The sequence below is a fragment of the Ahaetulla prasina genome, chromosome 13 (genome assembly GCF_028640845.1).
Source record: "Ahaetulla prasina isolate Xishuangbanna chromosome 13, ASM2864084v1, whole genome shotgun sequence".
NCBI classification, from domain to species: domain Eukaryota; kingdom Metazoa; phylum Chordata; class Lepidosauria; order Squamata; family Colubridae; genus Ahaetulla; species Ahaetulla prasina.
The window spans coordinates 22,957,115-22,976,185 of NC_080551.1; the positions used below are offsets into that span (position 1 = coordinate 22,957,115).

The 19,071-nt window shown below is 48.2% G+C and overlaps 1 protein-coding gene across 2 annotated transcripts; it reads left to right on the top strand.

The window, feature by feature from the left end:
* Window positions 1–684: 684 nt before the first annotated feature.
* NEIL1 (nei like DNA glycosylase 1) lies at window positions 685–18,944 on the top strand. Of its 2 annotated transcripts, XM_058155923.1 has the most exons (10): window positions 685–832; window positions 1,520–1,951; window positions 4,058–4,177; window positions 5,151–5,214; window positions 5,649–5,748; window positions 7,900–8,027; window positions 13,784–13,811; window positions 15,064–15,125; window positions 16,970–17,216; window positions 18,332–18,944. In XM_058155923.1, the coding sequence occupies exons 2-10, from the start codon at window positions 1,521–1,523 to the stop codon at window positions 18,376–18,378; spliced, it is 1,227 nt and encodes a 408-aa protein (XP_058011906.1). In that variant the 5' UTR covers window positions 685–832; window position 1,520; the 3' UTR covers window positions 18,379–18,944. The 2 variants fall into 2 exon arrangements, with proteins under 2 accessions (XP_058011906.1, XP_058011907.1); XM_058155924.1 differs by lacking the exons at window positions 13,784–13,811; window positions 15,064–15,125.
* Window positions 18,945–19,071: the final 127 nt, after the last annotated feature.

Genomic DNA, 19,071 nt, shown 5'->3' on the forward strand with positions numbered 1-19,071 from the left:
TTCCTTTTATGTACGCCGAGAGCATATGCACCAAGACAAATTCCTTGTGTGTCCAATCACACTTGGCCAATAAAATTTTATTCTATTCTATTCTATTTCTTTTCTGTACACTGAGAGCACATGCACCAAGACAAATTCCTTGTGTGTCCAATCACACTTGGGCAATAAAAAATTCTATTCTATTCTATTCTATTCCTTTTATGTACGCCGAGAGCATATGCACCAAGACAAATTCCTTGTGTGTCCAATCACACTTGGCCAATAAAATTCTATTCTATTCTATTTCTTTTCTGTACACTGAGAGCATATGCACCAAGACAAATTCCTTGTGTGTCCAATCACACTTGGCCAATAAAAATTCTATTCTATTCTATTCTATTCTATTCTATTCTATTCCTTTTATGTACACTGAGAGCATATGCACCAAGACAAATTCCTTGTGTGTCCAATCACACTTGGCCAATAAAAATTCTATTCTATTCTCCCCTCGTTGCAAGAATTCACGACCCCCGCCCTTTGCAGAAGAAACGTCCCAGCGTGCGCATCGCTGCACTAGCTCTTATCCGAGAAGCGTGGGTGCCTTCCTCGGAAACTACGGCTCCCAAGATGCTCGGGGGTTCCTCTCAGCCAATGGGAGCAAAGGGGGCGGTCCCCTGCGTTAACCCTTCGCTGGCCGGAGCCGAGGGCGGCGAACGGTAGTAGGCGGAGCCTGACTTCTGGGCAGCTGCAACAGCGACTAGTTGAAGTAGCAGGCAGACGGTGGCTGGGAGCGCTGCGTGGTGCCCTTTCTCTGCCCTTTTGATTTTTGCCAGTCCCACCTTTTGGGGTTCAGGTGAGTTACACCTGCAGAGGTGGATTTGGGAACAAGGAAAAAACTGACTCTCCAAGCAGCCAACAGCTGTACTGTAGTTGTATTTTAGCCTAGAACTTAAATTTTAAGGGTTGTTTTTTTTTACTCTTAGAACTCCTTCCTGCTTTTAAAAATTATGTGCCAGTTCAGTTTATCGATACTAATAAACCTAACAAAATCTTTGGTAGGACATTGATGTCCTTGCATTATGTAAAGGTAATAATGGGAAACCCACGCGATACAAACATACGTAAAATAAGTGTTATGAAAAACTAGTTTTTTATTAAACTATTTTTTAAAAATCCTTATCCCTGTACAGTATTTTTATAAGAAATAAATAATGAGAAGGAGGACATTGTCTTACATATCTGAGAATTATCTTCAATAGCTGGGAAATGGTTTTGATTTTACAGACGCCCAGGGCTGGGTGGAGGGGCTTTGGCGGGGAGGGAGGATTTTCAGGGGTCTTCAGAGCAGGTTGGATGAGAAAGAAGTTGGTGGGCTGCACTCTCCCTCCCCCCTTCTCGTTTTCAAGGCTGAAAGCAACACCGTAAATACGAGATTATGCAACGGTTAAATAATGACTCATACCTGTTGATCCTTTTGTAACTGGTTTTACCTGCCCTCCAGTCTCTTTATTTCTCCCCTTCTTTTTCCCTGTTTTTCTAGAATGCCGGAGGGCCCAGAGCTCTTTCTAGCCTCCAGATACATCAACGCAGAATGTGCAGGAATTACCTTCACAGGGAAGGTGGAAAAATCCGAAGTCAGCAAGAATCTGGAGGTGCCTTTTGAGAGCGATGGATACCTGATCTCGGCTGTCTCCCGGGGCAAAGAACTGAAGCTCACTCTGACCCCCCTCAAGCGGGAGGGCTCGAAACAGCGCCCTATGGATCTGGTGTTCCGTTTCGGCATGACTGGGAATTTCAAAATGGTCCCGGTTTCCGACATGCCCAAACATGCTCACCTGCGTTTCTATACCCAAGAGAAGCCGCCCAGAGTTCTCTGCTACGTGGACGTCCGGCGTTTTGGCAAGTGGGAGGTGGACGGCACATGGCAAGCAGACCGAGGGCCTTGCGTGATGTTGGAGTATGAACAATTTAGGTGAGGGGCTGCCTTCCATTTGCCTCCTTACTGCGTTGTTGTTGTTGTTTTTTATGTATATTTCGACCTATATGTCCTTGAGATTAATTTTTTTTTTCATGAATCAGCGTAGCAGGAAGGAAATCTTATGGTTTGTCCCTCTGGTAGGTTTCAAATTTTTTTGCTACTGGTTCTGTGGGTGTGTCTTGGTGGGCGTGGCATGGTTTGGTAGGCGTGGCAGAGGAAGGATATTGTAAAATCTCCATTCCCTCCCCAATCCAGGGGAAGGTTACTGCAAAATCCCCATTTCCTCCCCATCACCTGGGACCTGGGAAGCAGAGAATAGATGGAGGTGGGGCCAGTCAGAATTTTTACTACCGGTTCTCCGAAATACTCAAAATTTCCACTACCGGTTCTCCAGAACTGGTCAGAACCTACTGAAACCCACCTCTGGTTGGTCCCCAAGAAGGGATGGAATACAAGTCCCATCATGCACCGGCTAATGGCTGGAGATTGCAACACAGCAGATTTAGAAGCAGGCAGATTGGGGAAGGCTGGGGTGATGTGGGATTATCTCTTATAACTGAACCTGGGGTTTATCGTATCGAGTCCACTCGTTTTAAACTTGCCAAGTTTGAGAAATACTGCTCTGGAGATAGAAAGAAGCAGGAGGAAGACACTCACAATAAGCATCTAACGTGGATGATGTTACCTAGTTTGGATAATGAAATATCTGCAAGAAAAGAAACAAGCTCAAAGAGCACCAAGGATTCCATAGTCATCGTCCTCCTTCTCCTCCTCCTCCACACTACAAACCCCACTCTTATAGCACTGAATATGTTACCTAGCTGGGTAATGAAACATCTGCAAGAAAGCCACCAACCTTAGAAAGCACCAAGGATCCCACAGTCCTCCTTCTCTTCCTCTTCCTCCTCCTCCCTCATCTTCACTTTCACCTTCACCTCCACTCTGCAAACCCCTCTCCCTTCTAGCACTGATGATGTTACCTACTTGGGTAATGAAACATCTGCAAGAAAACCACCAAGCTCAGCGGACACCAAGGACCCTTTATTTCAACCCGGAGCTACAAATATTCTTTTATCGAAATGTAAAATAACCCCACTTTGATTTTATTTAGTATACCATCGGCAGAAAGAAACTTCTGGAGACGCTTTCAAGGTCCTGCTATTATAACCTCTAACAATACAGGATCATTTCTGGAATGTCTGTTTCTTGACAGGCCTACCTCAAAGGATTGTCTCAGCTTGAAACTCTGTCCAAGTTTCTCTTATCTTATTCTAAACAGAATCAAGGTGATCTTTTGGGTGTTTTTCTCACTCTGCTTTCAGTCTTGGTAACTATCTTCATAGCGCTCCATGGCATAGGGCCGGGTTACTTACGGGACCATCTGCTGCTACCGAATACCTCTCACCGACCCGTACGCTCTCACAGAGAGGGACTCCTCAGGATGCCGTCGGCCAAGCAATGCCGACTGGCGACACCCAGGGGAAGGGCCTTCTCTGTGGGGGCTCCCACCCTCTGGAACGAACTTCCCCCAGGACTCCACCAACTTCCTGACCTTCGAACCTTTCGCCGCGAGCTTAAGACACATCTATTTATCTGCGCAGGACTGGACTAGAATTTTAAATTTTGAATTTGGTTTTAATGGGGTTTTATTATTTGTATTGCTATTTTTAATTATTCGGCCTTATGTAATAAGTTTTTTAATTGATGTTTTATTTTGTATTTATATGTATATTTTATCTGGCTGTGAACCGCCCTGAGTCCCTAGGGAGATAGGGCGGTATAAAAATGCGAAAAATAAATAAATAAATAAAGTCTGGTTGCACCTTTTCCAACTAACACCCCACTGTGTAAAAAGGTTGCAGCTCTTGAAAGTTTGTGCTTTTTAGTCAAATTGGTCAGAAAAGGTATTTACCAGAATCTATTTATTTTCTGCTTGCCTTGACTAACACAATCCTACAGCGCCTTTGATCTCTGGATTGCATAATCTCTTCTCTAAATTCCTCCTTCATGGCTGTTTCATGTCTTCCCACAAGGGCATCTCTCAATTCCTTCGCAGAATCCCAAATATTCCCGGCTAACAAATTGTGACTTGCTTTCCAGAGACAACGTCCTGAGGAATCTCTCGGACAAGGCCTTCAATAAGCCCATCTGTGAGGCTCTGCTCAACCAGAAGTTTTTCAACGGAGTTGGCAACTACTTGCGGGCTGAAATTCTTTACCGGTGAGTCTGTGAACTATTTTGGGATGTGTGTGTGTGTGTGTGTGTGTGTGTGACTCTCCATGGGGGTCTGCTGGAAAGCTCTCCAGCAGAGAGCTTTGTACTCAAGGAAGCATCTGGAGAAAACAAGTTGGAAGTTGTCTTAAGACAACAGCATCTGGTTTGCAAGCTGGAAGCTGTTCCGTGTTCTTCCAGGGTAGGAAACCTTTCCTTGGAGCTCCAGGTGTATGGTTCCAGGTAATATATGCCGTGGGGTCTTTGGTGCTCTCTGAGCTTGGTTGTTTTCTTCCAGACGTTTCATTACCCAACTAGGTAACCTCATCAGTGCAATTACCCAGCAACCCAGTCTGCAAACTAACATGGTGACGCAGTAGCTAGAATGCAGTATTGCAGGCTAATTCTGCCGACTGCCAGCAATTCGGCAGTTCGATCCTGACTGGCTCAAGGTTGATTTAGCCTTCCATCCTTCCGAGATTGGCAAAATGAGGACCCAGATTGTTGGGGGCAAGAGGCTGACTCTGTAAACCGCTTAGAGAGGGCTGTAAAGCGATACATAAGTCTAAGTGCTAGTGCTATCTTCCTTCCTTCCTTCCTTCCTTCCCTTCCCTTCCCAGTGGTTAGAATGCAGTATTGCGGGCTAACTCTGCCCACAGTCTGGAGTTCGATCCTGACCGGCTCAAGGTTGACTCAGCCTTCCCTCCTTCTGAGGTGGGTAAAATGAGGACCCAGATTGTTGGGGACAATATGCTGGCTATTTAAACTGCTTAGAGAAGGCTGGAAAGCCCTGTGAAGCGGTGTATAAGTCTAAGTGCTATTGCTATCCTTAGTTTTCACGAGAGTAAAAGTAGGAGAATGGAGAGGAACTTTCAAACTCGCAAGACGAAACCTTTGAGGTAGTCCAGACAGGAAGCGCCTGCCATGATTATTAACACGCTCTGATTATTTAACCATTTTTTTTTCCTTTGACTTCTTCTAGATCAAAAATCCCTCCCTTTGAGAAGGCACGGACCGTTCTGGAAAATCTGCAGCAAGGGCTGCAGGTAAGATGCTAGAATCCCAGAGTGGTGCTGTGTCCAGTTTTTAACTATTTGAAGGTGCTTAAGTGAATCAGTATGGCCATTAAGCGAATCCATCCAATTTCCCGATTGACTTTGCTTGTTGGACGCTGGTGGAGAAGGTCCCAAAAGGTGATCCCGAGATACAGCATACGCCGGTTGCCAAGCGCACAAATTGCAGTCACCTGTCTATGAGGATGGTGCGCCAATCGTAGGCATGAGGACCAATCAGAATTCAATTTTTTTCCAGCCCCGTCGTAACTTGAAACAACCGTTAAACCAATGGTCGTAAGTCAAGGGCTGCCTGTACACAGTTTGATTTGGAAAAAAAGAAGGCATAGGGATATTGGATCGGAATCCCTTGTTTCACCTATGTAGGAAGATTTCCGTTCATCCGACTTCCGGTCTCCACGTTTCAGGTTTCTGGTGCAACCTTGAGCAAGAAAGTGAAATTGAAACGAGAGAACCCCGATTTGCTGGAGGCCTGTCACCTGTTGCCCATGGAGGCTGCGAATCTAGGTAAGCACCCGGTTGGGCCCCCCTGTCGTGTCCCACTCCTCCGCTGACGGCCGGGTCAGGGAAATCCGAATCAGGCGTGCCTCTGCAGCTCTGCCAAAGTCCTAGCAAAGTCCTCAGGGCAGGCAGGAGACCAGAAAGTGACTTCAGCAAGATATGTTTAGACTTTGCCTGACTCAGAGAATGCCAGAAAGCAGGTCCTTTATATAGGCCATGGGGTGTGGCTCCATGACTCAGCACTTATCCAGGCCTGCCCCTCCCTTCCTTCTGTTGCCTCCACCTATCAAGTCTTCTGACGCGAGGGTCACTCCAGTTGGCAGCTGTTGTCAGTTGATCTCCCTCAGGCTCACATGCTGTGGAGGAGGGGGAGGGGTCTAGTTGCTCCGTTTGCCTGGGCATGGAGCAAGAGCTGGGGGCTGGAGATACTTCCTCCTCTTCAGCCTGTCTGGGCATGGAGCCAGGGCTGGAGCCGGGAGGCATACTAGGACATTCCTCCGTGTTCGGAAGCAGATAAGAAGGCCCCGGCTGTGGTGAGATCGGACGAGACACAATACCCCCAAAGCAGCGGTCATCAGCCTTGGCAACTTTAAGACTTGTGGACTTCAACTCCCAGAGTTCCTCAGCCAGCTTTGCTGGCTGAGGAACTCTGGGAGTTGAAGTCCACAAATCTTAAAGTTGCCAAGGTTGGAGACCCCTGCCCCAAAGGACATCCCATTGGAAATGGGTGAGTTTTTATGGCTGTTAGAAGTAGTACCGTATTTTTCAGAGTATAAGACGCTCCAGACTATAAGACTCACCTACCATTTTTGGGGAGGAAAACAAGAAAAAAAAAATCTGCCTCTGCCTCCCAGCAATTTGCCTCCTTGCAGCAAACAGCCTGTTTCAGTTTCAGTTTCAGAACAGCCTGAATAGCACAAGGGAAAAAAAAAGCTGCCTCTGCCTCCCAGGAATTTGCCTCCTTGCAGCAAACAGCCAAAGGCCGAAAATGGGGTGCGTGCAGGCAGCAATAGGCAATGACAATCCCAGCAACCTGAAACAGCTGGTGGTCGGGGGGGGGGGAATCCAATCGACAATCGGCTGCTTGTGCTAATCAGGCTGTGCTGAAACTGAAACGGGCTGTTCGCCACAAGAAGGCAAATTGCGGAGAGGCATAGGCCAAAGGGTGGGGGCCGGCGGGTGGGCAGGGCTACATTACAGTATATAAGACGCACCCAAATTTTCACCCACTCCTAGGGGATTTCGTCTTATACTCCGAAAAATACGGTATTCAGCTTACCACCGTTTGTATATCCCAAAGGTGCTTTTTTCAAGAGGCAACTGGACTTCCTGGTTTTTTTCTTTGAAGACGTTTCGCTTCTCATCTGAGAAGCTTCTTCAGCTCTGACTGGATGGTGGGGAAGGGAAGGATTGATACTCCTTGCAGACAGCTGGTCATTTGCATCCTTCTAGAAAGTGAGGCCACTTGGAGGTTTATCTGTGACCTCGGGCCATCTGAGTGCTGCCAATGGGTGGGGAGCCTCCTTGACTGCAGGATGTTTTTTTGCCCTGGGTTCCTTCACTGTTGAAGACAGGTGTGGGCTGTTGGGGATTGTTGTGGTCCGCCAGCAGCCTGCAGAGCTGGCAGCGGAGTCAGATGGTGAGGAGGCTGGGGAGGACAATGGGTCAGTCCTGGAGTCAGGGGAAGGCCTGGATGAAGGCTCTGCCTCAGAGGCAGAAATGGGACCAGGGCCACCTGGGAGCGATGCGCGGACTCCAAAGCCTTAAGAGGCGGACAGCAGAGAGAAGAGGAATAGGAGGAGCCCATTCCTAGTGCACGTATGCGAAGAGCTGCCAGAAGGCAAGAGCAGCTGAAGCAAAAAGGACGCCTCGGGAGCAAGGCCAGGAGATGATTGGCCCCTCCCATAAGGCTTAAAAGAGCAGCAACAGCTCTTGGGCTTTTTGTAGGAAAGCAACGTTGCTACAATTGTTTTTTGTCGAAGGACATTATCTGAAGGACTCCATTTTGGAATTAATGTGGACTAAGCTGAGAATGAAGTAGTTCTCAGTTGTTCTAATAAAATATGTTTGTTTAGGACTGATTGTGTCTGGTAATAACTACTTGGGCCTAGGTCACAACACTACCTGGATTTATGTCTCGGCTTGTCTTCCCCCTAGGAGGTGGCAAAGGATATGATCCCACCAATCGAGAGGATGCTGCAGTCTTTGAAGAGTGGCTGCACTGTTACTCTGTTCCCGGCATGAAATCCCTGCGAGATGCTAATGGCAGGACCATCTGGTTCCAGGTAAGGATACAGAGGAAAAGCCATATTGGGCCTGTTAGGTAAGATGATGGATCCATTCCACCCCTCTCCCGACTTTGGCTGGTTTCCAGGTCGCACCTATGTCTGGCTTAGTGTGTGTTGTGCGTAAACACAACCATCCTCACCTGAAAACGTAGCTAACGCAGGGCTGTCTTAACACATGGGTCTGAGGGGCACTTGCCCATGGGCCCCACGAGCATAGGGGCCCCATATTACCGTATATACTCGAGTATAAGCCGAGTTTTTCAGCACGTTTTTTGTGCTGAAAAACGTCCCCTCGGCTTATACTCGAGTCTACGTCTTCGGGAACCCCGCACAGGAGGGGGTACCGAACGGACTCCCATGGGAGGGACGGGGAGCGGGCCCGCCGAGGTCTCGCGGGATTTGTCGCCCCCAGGCCGGCCCCTATTCCCGTGTCTGGTGGGCGGACGGCACAAACTTGGCGGGCTGTGCATTGGCGCGGGGAAGCCCTGGTGGTGCAGTGTTCCCGTTCGCCCTGGCCTCCGTCCTCCGATCTCCTGCGCTGGGAGCGAGCGAGCGAGCCAGCGAGCCAGCGAACGGCTTCGGGCACCGCGGACTTTGGCAAGGAGGAAGGTGGGAGGGAAGCGGAGCTGCCGGCTGTGGGGGGGTTGAGGGGCGTGCAAGAGGAGTGAGCGTGGAAAGGCCTTTTTGTGTGTGTGTGCGTGTGTGTGCGCGCCTGTGTGCCCTAGGGAGGGAAGCGGAGCTGCCGGCTGTGTGGGGGTTGAGGCGTGCAAGAGGAGCGCCTCCTCCTCTTCCTCCACGCTCGCTCCTCTTGCACGCCCTCAACCCCACCATCCCCACCCTCTCCGCGTGAAGGTCACCTCCTCCTCTTCCAGGCGGCGGCGGCGGCTCCGGCGGCGGCTCAGCGAGCGCCACAGCCGGCAGCTCCGCTTCCTCCCACCGGTCCCAGTCCAGCGAGCGGTGAAAGCGACATGCCGAGCGCCGCCCGCTTTCACCGTTCGGCTGGATTGGGACCGGCTTGGTCGCGCGGGCGGGGAGCCGCCAGCCTTCTCGGCTGAGGGAGGGAGGGTTTCTTGAAAGGGCTGCGGGTTGAGGAGCTGCCGGGCCCCAGCTGGCCCGTCCTGTCTCTCTTGCGAGCGAGTTCCTAAGAGCCGCAAGGATACCCAGTTCAAAGCAACCCGCTGGGCTCCTCCGTCCGTGCTCGCCCGGTCTCGTGACGTGGGGACGGCCGGCTAACGCCTGGCGTTTGCCGGCTGGAAGCTTAACGCGGGGATGATGAGCCCAAGAGCGGAGCGGCTTTGAATTGCAACCTTGGCTGGAGTTTCGGCTTCACCTTCCTGCATCAGTTGGCCTGAGGGCTTCAAGCGTAGCCGGGCTGCGTGGGGAAGGCTACCGGTCGACCCAACCAAACCCCTGGCTCTACACGGCTGGGCGGGCGGGAGAAAGGGGTGGGTAGAAGGGGCTTGTAGGAAGGCTTCAGGCGCCCCGAGCAGAGCTGGAGCCCGCCAGGCGGCTTTTCGAATGCGTTGAAGCTCCCCACATCCCTTCCCGGTGTGCCAGATGTGGAGCCCCTGGCAAGGGCCGCCTGTGGATGATGGGGCTTGGAACTCTGCGAGTCTGGAAGATCCAGCTTTCACCGCTCGGGAAACCTCCTCCTCAGCCGAGAAGGCTGGCGGCTCCCCCGCCCCGCCGCGCGGACCCAAGCCAAGCCGGTCCCAATCCAGCCGAACGGTGAAAGCAGAGCGGCGCTCGGCATGTCGCTTTCACCGCTCGCTGGACTGGGACCGTGGGAGGAAGCGGAGCTGCCGGCTGTGGCGCCCGCCGAGCCGAGCCGCCGCCGAGCCGAGCCGCCGCCGCCTGGAAGAGGAGGAGGTGACCTTCACGCTGGAGAGGGTGGGGATGGTGGGGTTGAGGCGTGCAAGAGGAGCGAGCGTGGAGGAAGAGGAGGAGGCGCTCCTCTTGCACGCCCTCAACCCCCACACAGCCGGCAGCCCCGCTTCCCCCCCTAGGGCACACAGGCGCGCACACACACGCACACACACACAAAAAGGCCTTTCCACGCTCACTCCTCTTGCACGCCCCTCAACCCCCACAGCCGGCAGCTCCGCTTCCTCCCTAGGGCACACAGGCGCACACACACACAAAAAGGCCTTTCCACGCCACTCCTCTTGCACGCCTCAACCCCCACAGCCGGCAGCTCCGCTTCCTCCCACCTTCCTCCTTGCCAAAGTCCGCGGTGCCCGGCCGTTCGCTGGCTCGCCGCCGCTCCCAGCGCAGGAGATCGGAGGACGGAGGCCAGGCGAACGGGAACAGCCCACGCCCGAAGAGGGAAAGGGAGCGAGTGGGTGGGTGGCTGGGACGAGACCCCACCACAAACACACACACACACGCCTGTGAGACGCCTTGCTTGCATGTCACACACACGCACCGCCGCTGGGAAAAAAAAGGATGGATGGATGGATGGAAGTAAGGAAGGAAGGATGGATTGATGGATGGAGGCGACCGCTTTGAAGCGCAACCCTTCTCCCGCAACTAAGGGGGGGGTCAATGTTTTCCCCAATCCTAGGGTGTGGGGAAACAGTCATTCTTTCTTCCCTCCTAGTCTCTCCCGAGATCGCACTGCAGCGCCCATCATCCCCAGCCGGCAATCTGAGCTCGTGCCATGGCCGGCGTGGAGGGTGTGGTGGTGGTAAACGCCAGGAGAAAGCTCGCTCTTTTCGAGAGGTCCTCTTGGAAGGCTGCCTTGGAAAGGGAAAGTGGGAGGGGCAGAGATTTCTCCTCAAAGGTCCCCTTGGAAGGCTGGGTTGGAAAGGGAAAGTGGGAGGGGCAGAGATTTCTTCCTCGGTCCTTCTAGAGTCCTTGAGAAACTGATATCATACAAGGTTAATAAATTATACTCCTCCTCCTCATTGATGAGTTTTTCATCCTGAAATTGATTGAAACAGTGTACCATCATATGCTGCCATAGTATAGTGTTAACAACATCTGTAAAGATGATATATGAGCATGACACTAAGTTTTTTCTATATTTCCCTTTATTGAAAAACTTCCATCATGCTTCTTTCTGAAAACAAAGGTCATTATAATATACCTCATTATATATTTGATTTGATGATATTTCAGTTAATAAATACCATTTAAGGTGTTAAGCTTCTTTTCTTTTTCAGCAGCAAAGTGAATTACAACTTTAAAGAACTTTATTACTTTATATTCATTTATTTTAAGTATAGATTTTAGATTTTTAAACAAATATGTTTAGAGCTTTTATATCTTTCAAGTTATTCAAATTATCCTCAGCAGGTATATAATGGCATCCAATTCCAATATCATGTTGGGGCTTTTGAGCAAGGGAGGAGGAACGTGAGCACCGCCTTTCCGCTGGCATTCCGGGATTTCCTTTGTTTAGAGCTGGGAATCCTCCTTCCCCTTTGCACTCCCTCCTCCCTCCCTCTCTCTCTCTCTCTCTCTCTCTCTCACACACACACACACACACACACACACAGACTTCTAAAGTCGATTGGCACAATGAAAGGCAAAGACCACAATTGTTTTAAGAAAGAAGCTTTAGCAGGAGGGGGATGGAGGGTGTTTTAAGTTTTGGCAAACAGCCAGGCCAACTGTATTGGAGAAGGTCACACAACTGGCCTTAACATTTTAGCTGCTGTCTTTTCCTCACACTTGGGTTTAATGATATTAGAGACCCTTATTGCCCTGCCAAAAAAAAAAAAAAGCCACCCCAACGCCTATGAAAATTAACCTTCTGCCAAGAGACACTGTGCAGGGTATTTTCACTATTGGTGTGCATACAGGCTTAGATTTGTGCTGGGTTCTTAGTGCTTAGAGCACTGACCTTCAGAGGCACCCTGGTCCCTTGGAAGCTAAAGGAGGACTCATTTTCATGCTTGCAGTTGTATTGTCAATTTCTGTGAGACAATGTTGTTGAAGTAACTCACTCACTCATTCATTCATTCATTCATTCCTTGTGTGTCCAATCACACTTAGCCAATAAAAATTCTATTCTATTCTATTCATTCATTCATTCATTTTATTTTGTCAAATACATATTAAATAATTATATAAATATAAGCATGAATTGAATACATAAAAGGAATACAACTAAAGGGAACATTAGGACAGGGACGGTAGGCACGCTGGTGCTCTTATGCACGCCCCTTACAGACCTCTTAGGAATGGGGTGAGGTCAATACTAGATAGTCTTTGGTTAAGGCTTTGGGGATTTTGGGAAGAGACCACAGAGTCAGGTAGCACATTCCAGGCATTAACAACTCTGTTACTGAAGTCACATTTTCTGCAATCTAGATTGGAGAGGTTCACTTTTAAGTTTGAATCTATTGTGTTCTCGTGTATTGTTGTGGTTGAAGCTGAAGTAGTCATTGATAGGAAGTACATTGTAGCAGATAATTTTATGAGCTATGCTCAGGTCATACCAAAGGCGGCGTAGTTCTAAATTTTCTAAAGCTGGGAATCCTCCTTCCCCTTTTTGCACTTTTATTGTTTTTCGTTCAAATAAATATTCATGTTATTTTACTTGGCTCTATCTTTATTTTTTACATTGACCAGTAGCTGCCTCATTTCCCACCCTCGGCTTATACTCGAGTCAATAGTTTTTCCCAGTTTTTGTGGTAAAAATAGGTGCCTCGGCTTATATTCGGATCGGCTTATACTCGAGTATATACGGTAATCTGTGTACGTTAACCCTTCAATGCACCTTGTATCGTATAAATACAGCAATGGATGTATTACATTTTACTGCATTTTTTAAATTGATACTAACATGCAAATATATGTTTAATTTTATCGACCATTTACATTTTTATTCCTGTGAGTAGTTGTCGTAGGGGCCACAGTACATTGCTTTGCCCGGGGCCCATAATGCTGTTAAGATGGCCCTAACGGCTTTAGCACGTTGTATGATAGGTTGTGAGTTGTGGGTTCACCCTGTTCAATTAGGTAGAACTAATTTCAGTCAGTGGAACGACTTGCCTCCAGACATTGCGACTGTCATAAACATGAGTCTGTTGCCAAGAAGTCCAAATTTTGATCCCGTGACCGTGGGGCTGTTGCAACGGTCGTAAGTGTGAAAAACGGTCAGAAGTCACTTTCTTTTAGTGCTCTTTCAACTTTGAACGGCCACTCAAATAGAATAAAATATTTGGAAGGGACCTTGGAGGTCTTCTAGTCCAACCCCCTGCTTAGGCAGGAAACCCTACACCACTTCAGACAAACGGTTGTCCAATCTCTTCTTAAAAACTTCCAGTGTTGGAGCATTCACAACCTCTGGAGGCAAGTCGATCCACTGATTCAATTGTTCTCACAGTCAGGAAATTTCTCCTTAGTTCTAGGTTGCTTCTCTCCTTGATTAGTTTCCACCCATTGCTTCTTGTCCCGCACGCAAAGATGCTTTGGGAAATAGAACAGAATAACAAGGTTGGAAGGGACCTTCGGGGTCCTAGTCCAACACCCTTCCCCCTCAAGCAGGAGACCCTACACCAGGGTCTACACCATGCTGGCTGGGGAATTCTGGGTGTTGAAGTCCACAACTCTTCAACAACTTCTAGAAACAAGTCCTTCCACTGATTCATTGTTCTGTCAGGAAATTTCTCCTTAGTTCTAGGTTGCGTCTCTCCTTGAGAACGAACTGTTATAAGTCGAGGACTACTTGTACTTAGATATAAGCAAACCTGGCCTAACTCTACTCCAATTATTATTTCTGGATTATTTTTTCTTCCATATAGGGAGACCCTGGACCTCTGGCTCCGAAAGGTGAGCTCCCCTTTTTACATTTCCAGGAGTTTTTGAAGAAAATAGAAAATGAGAAAGTGTTCCCCCTCGCCCCGTTAAAATCACTATACGGCAAGGCTGGCATCAAAGATATTTGCTAGGATCTTTGTTGTTGTTAGTTGCGAAGTCGTGTCTGACCCATCGCGACCCCATGGACAACATTCCTCCAGGCCTTCCTGTCCTCTACCATCCTCTGGAGTCCATTTAAACTCATGCCTACTGCTTCAGTGACTCCATCCAGCCATCTCGTTCTCTGTCGTCCCCTTCTTCTTTTGCCCTCAATCTTTCCCAGCATTAGGCTCTTCTCCAGGGAGTCCTTCCTTCTCATTAGGTGGCCAAAGTATTTCAGTTTCATCTTCAGGATCCGGCCTTCTAGAGAGCAGTCAGGGTTGATCTCTAGGACTGACTGGTTGGATTGCCTTGCAGTCCAAGGGACTCACAGGAGTCTTCTCCAGCACCAGAGTTCAAAGGCCTCAATTCTTTGGGGCTCAGCCTTCCTTATGGTCCAACTTTCACAGCCATACATTGCAAATGGGAAAACCACAGCCTTGACTAGACGCACTTATGTTGGCAGGGTGATGTCTCTGCTTTTTAGTACGTTGTCTAGATTTGCCATAGCTTTCCTCCCCAGGAGCAAGCGTCTTTTAATTTCTTGGCTGCAGTCCTCATCTGCGGTGATCTTGGAGCCCAGGAAAATAAAATCTGTCACTAGGATTGCTAGGATCTTAATCTCAAGCAATTTCTACTTGTAACCAGAAGATCTCAGATTGGACTGCCGGTTTTCTGGTTAAAGAATCCGGAGATTAAAATTTTACAACTGGAAAACAGAAAAACTAAAAACTAAAACTCTGACTAAGAAGTCACCTTCTGTCCCTATATCGTAGGACAGAGTTTAGTTTAGTTAACTTTATTGATTAGCCCTTGGGCCATACCAAAATGCAGAGTTCCAGACACAAATTATTACTAAAAATCTGATTTAAAAAAAAGTTTAAAATGCAATGGGATATAAAATATGATTTTAAAATGAAATTGGAATGAAATAAAAGACTTTAAAATGAAATTGGAATAAAATACAATAATTAAATATATAGATAAATAAAATATGATACAATTACAATCTACCCCGATCGGTCCCGCTTGTACTGATTGGTAGAACATAGAATAACATGGTAGTTAACCAAGAAATTAAGGTGGCACTGATCTAATTATGGGTGTGCGATGTTATTAATCCCAGAAAGGAAATCTCAGAAAAAGAAGAGACAGTCAAAGTCTAAACCAGCCGTGCAGAGTTCAAAGGTAAGACCTAAGTTTAACTCACAGATCATCTATTGTAATGTCCTTCCTGTCAAAGACTACTTCAGCTTTAATTGCAATAATACAAGGGCAACCAACAGATTTAAACTTAATGTCAACCGCTTTAATCTAGATTGCAGAAAATATGACTTCTGCAACAGAATCATCAGTGCTTGGAATACTTTACCTGACTCTGTGGTCTCTTCCCATAATCCTAAAAGCTTCAACCAAAAACTATCTACTATTGACCTCACCCCATTCCTAAGGGGACCATAAGGGGCGTGCATAAGCGCACAAACGTGCCTACCGTTCCTGTCCTATTGTTTTTTCTTTTCTTCTTCCTATATATGTTTATATGTGTATATACTATATAATCTTTTTGCATGATGTTGTGACAAAAAAAAAAAAAAAAAGAGTATCATCGCTTTCTCTGTTTTGGGAGCTTATTTACCCGAGACCCAAAAGTACTTTTTCAAGAGGCAGCTGGATTTCCTTGTTTTTTCTTTGAAGATGTTTCGCTTCTCATCCCTTCTCAGCTCAACGTTTTTGTTGCTATGTGAGACAGTTGTTAAGTGAGCTTTGACCCCATTTTATGACCTTTCTTGCCCCATTTTTTCAGTGCCGTTTCAACTTTGAACGGCCACTCAAATGGAATAAGGAGAGTTGGAAGGGATCTTGGAGGTCTTCTAGTCCCGCCCGCTGCTTAGGCACGCTTGTGAACTGAATCGCCGCCGTTGTTAAGTTAGTCAGGCGGTTGTTAAGTGAAACCTGGCTTCCCTGTTGACTTTGCCGGTCGGAAGGTCGCCAAAGGGGATCATGTGACCCCGGGACTCTGCAACCGTCATAAATATGAACCAGTTTGCCAGGCGTCCGAATTTTGATCAGGTGACCGTGGGGGAAGCTGCAACGTGTGAAAAACGGCGTAAGTCCTTTTTTTTTTTGGGTGCCGTTGTAACTTTAAACGGTCACTAAACGAGCTGTTGTAACTCAAGGACTGCCAGTACTAGGTTGGCGTTCCATTTTTTTATTATTATTATTTATTTATTCAAATTTCTATACCGCCCTATCTCCCGAAGGACTCAGGGCGGTTTACAGCCTTATAAAATATAAAATAAATACATGTTAAAACGACATTTAAAAAACTTATTCCATTAGGCCAAATTTAAAACGATAGTTAAAAGTACAAAACCCCGTTTAAAATTAATTTTAAAATTAAACCCTAGGCCAGCCCTGCACAAATAAATAGATGTGTCTTAAGCTCGCGGCGGAAGGTTCGAAGGTCTGGAAGCAGACGTAATCCTGGGGGGAGCTCGTTCCAGAGGGTGGGGGCCCCCACAGAGAAGGCCCTTCCCCTGGGTGTCGCCAGTCGGCACTGCCTGGCGGACGGCACCCTAAGGAGTCCCTCCCTGTGAGAGCGCACGGGTCGGTGGGAGGTAGTCGGTGGCAGCAGGCGGTCCCGTAAATAACCCGGCCCTATGCCATGGAGCGCTTTGAAGATGGTAATCAAAACCTTGAAGCGCACCCAAAAGGCCACAGGTAGCCAGTGCAGTCTGCGCAGGAGAGGTGTCACGTGGGAGCCACGAGGGGCTCCCTCCATCACCCGCGCAGCTGCGTTCTGAACCAACTGAAGCCTCCGGATGCTCCAATCATCTTGTGATGATCCAACACATCAGAAAATATGAATTTCGGGACTAGTTGAGTCTCCGAATGTCGTAGCTGAGCTGCAGTTCAGATGCCTGCAGGTTCCTCTCTTCTGCCCCCGATCAATTTTTGATTCTCGGAATTTTAATCCATCTCATTCAAGTGGCGGATTGGCTTCCCCCGATCGTCTTTGTCCATCTCTGTAGGCCCCCAAGCCAAGGAGAAACTCAACCATCAGTCCTGCTCAGAAAGAAGCTAAGGGAAGAACGAAACGTAGACCGGAGAACGGAGTTACACAAGAGGAGGAGGAGGACGGTATAGTCAAGGGAGCCAGAGGACCCAAGACCAGATCCCAGAGGTCATCTTCTGATTTGCAAGAGCCTTTGCTGCTAAGTTCTCCAGCTCCAGCACGGAAGAGGCGAACACCAGCTCAGAAAAACCAGAGTGAGAAAGGTGAGGTTGTGGTCTGTCGGTGTTGTGACCCAGGCCCAAGTAGGTAGTAGGAAACTCAGTCAGTATAAAAACAAACTTTATTCGCACAGCTGAGAACTTCATTCCCAGCGTAGTTCAACTAAACTAAAGCAAATTCCTCCCAACACAATTCCTCAGTCCTATCATAAACCTTGGTCCAATTAGGCAAACTGCCAAAGGCCTTTCTTGGCAAACGTTCAGAAGGTATCAATGTTGTTTTCCAGCAAAGCCCAAAAGCCGTTGCTGGTCTTTTAAGCCTTATGGGAGGGGCCAATCATCTCTTGGCCCTACTAAGCCCAAGTCATCCTCTTTGCTTGAGCTGCTCTTGCCTTCTGGCAGCTCTTCTCATGTGTGCATTAGGAACAGGCTCCTCCTGTTCCTCTGCCTCACTACTATCAGGCTCTGGAGTCCACACCTCACTCCCCAATGGCCCTGGCCCCACCTCAGCCTCTGACGCAGAGCCCTCATCCGGGCCTTCCCCATCCTCCAGGACTGGCCCATGCTCTTCCTCAGCCTCACCGCTGTCCAACTCCATTGCCAGCTCCACAGGCAGACCACAACAGTCGGCCGCCGGAGGAGGGGTGGGAGTCGGGGTCAGCATCAAGGCAACCTGAGAGCTCCGAGGGAATGGAGCTGGCAGGGAGGCGGAGCCTGGGCCGTCTGTCAGCCCTCAAATGGAGAGTCAACAGCCCCCAGGCCTGGAGGTGGCTGATGAAGAGGATGAACAGCTGGGTCCAGTGCCTGATGCGTGGAAGGCAGAGGAGAGGAGAGCAGTGGAAATCTATGGGCCGGTCCTTGGGACAGAGGAGCCACTGCTGCTAGCCCCACCCGAGCTCTGGGGATAAAGGCAGGGGCCGGAGATGAATAGATGTGGCAGACAACTACTCATCTTCTGGACAGACGGATTTGTTAGCCTGAAAGAAACTTTTTTGCTGGGTTGCTGGCGCTCCTAATACAGGAATCTTTTGAGTTCATGTCAGAGGGTTTGTCATGTTTGGGGAGCTGGGTCAGAACAGGTAATCTATCTGGGATTTATGGGGGCTACCTAAAAATGTCTACCAAGTAGGTCATCTGACTTAGTAATTTTCTCCTTTTAGCAAAGGCATCAGCAATCTCGCGATCCAGACGGGTGAAGGCTTCCTAACACTTCTCAACGCAGAAGGATCTTTGCACGAGCTTCAGGTGGCTCTTCATGCTCCAGAGGAGGAGATAAATGCTGCAGCTTTGGGACCCAAGATTACCGACTGAAGAACCCTCATGAGCTTCAGGCAGAACGACACACGTCGTGCTCCAACGGAGGAGATAAATGCCGCTTTTTGTTTTGAGGTTATCCATTGAAGAACCTCCCGTGAACTTCAGGCAGAACTTCCCGCTCCAACGGAGGAGATAAAGGCAGAGATTTTGATCCGAGATTACCAGCCGAGAACAACGTGAGGCCATTATTTTGCTGCTCCCTCATTTACCAACTTTTAAACTTAAGTGTTACGCAGATTTCTTGGGGTTTTTAAAAACCTGCACCTGGGGAGAAGGGAGGGAAATGCCTTTGGTTTCACATCGTCCTGATAAGGTGGAACTGAAAGGAGTCCCAGTAGTCTGAATAGTTGTCACCTCTCAAATTTCTTATCATGGAAAGAAAACCAGCGTAGCACAGGGAACTTTCTCAACAAAATTGCCAGACAGCAAAGGGATGAGATTTAATCTTCGACAGTTAATCTTCCTTTTATAGCAATATATTTGTGTATATTTTTTTTAAAAAAAACCTGTTTTTATATACTAATAAAAAAATATTCTGCTTTAAAAGTTGCTTTCCTATGTCAGAAAACCACTAAGGTAGATC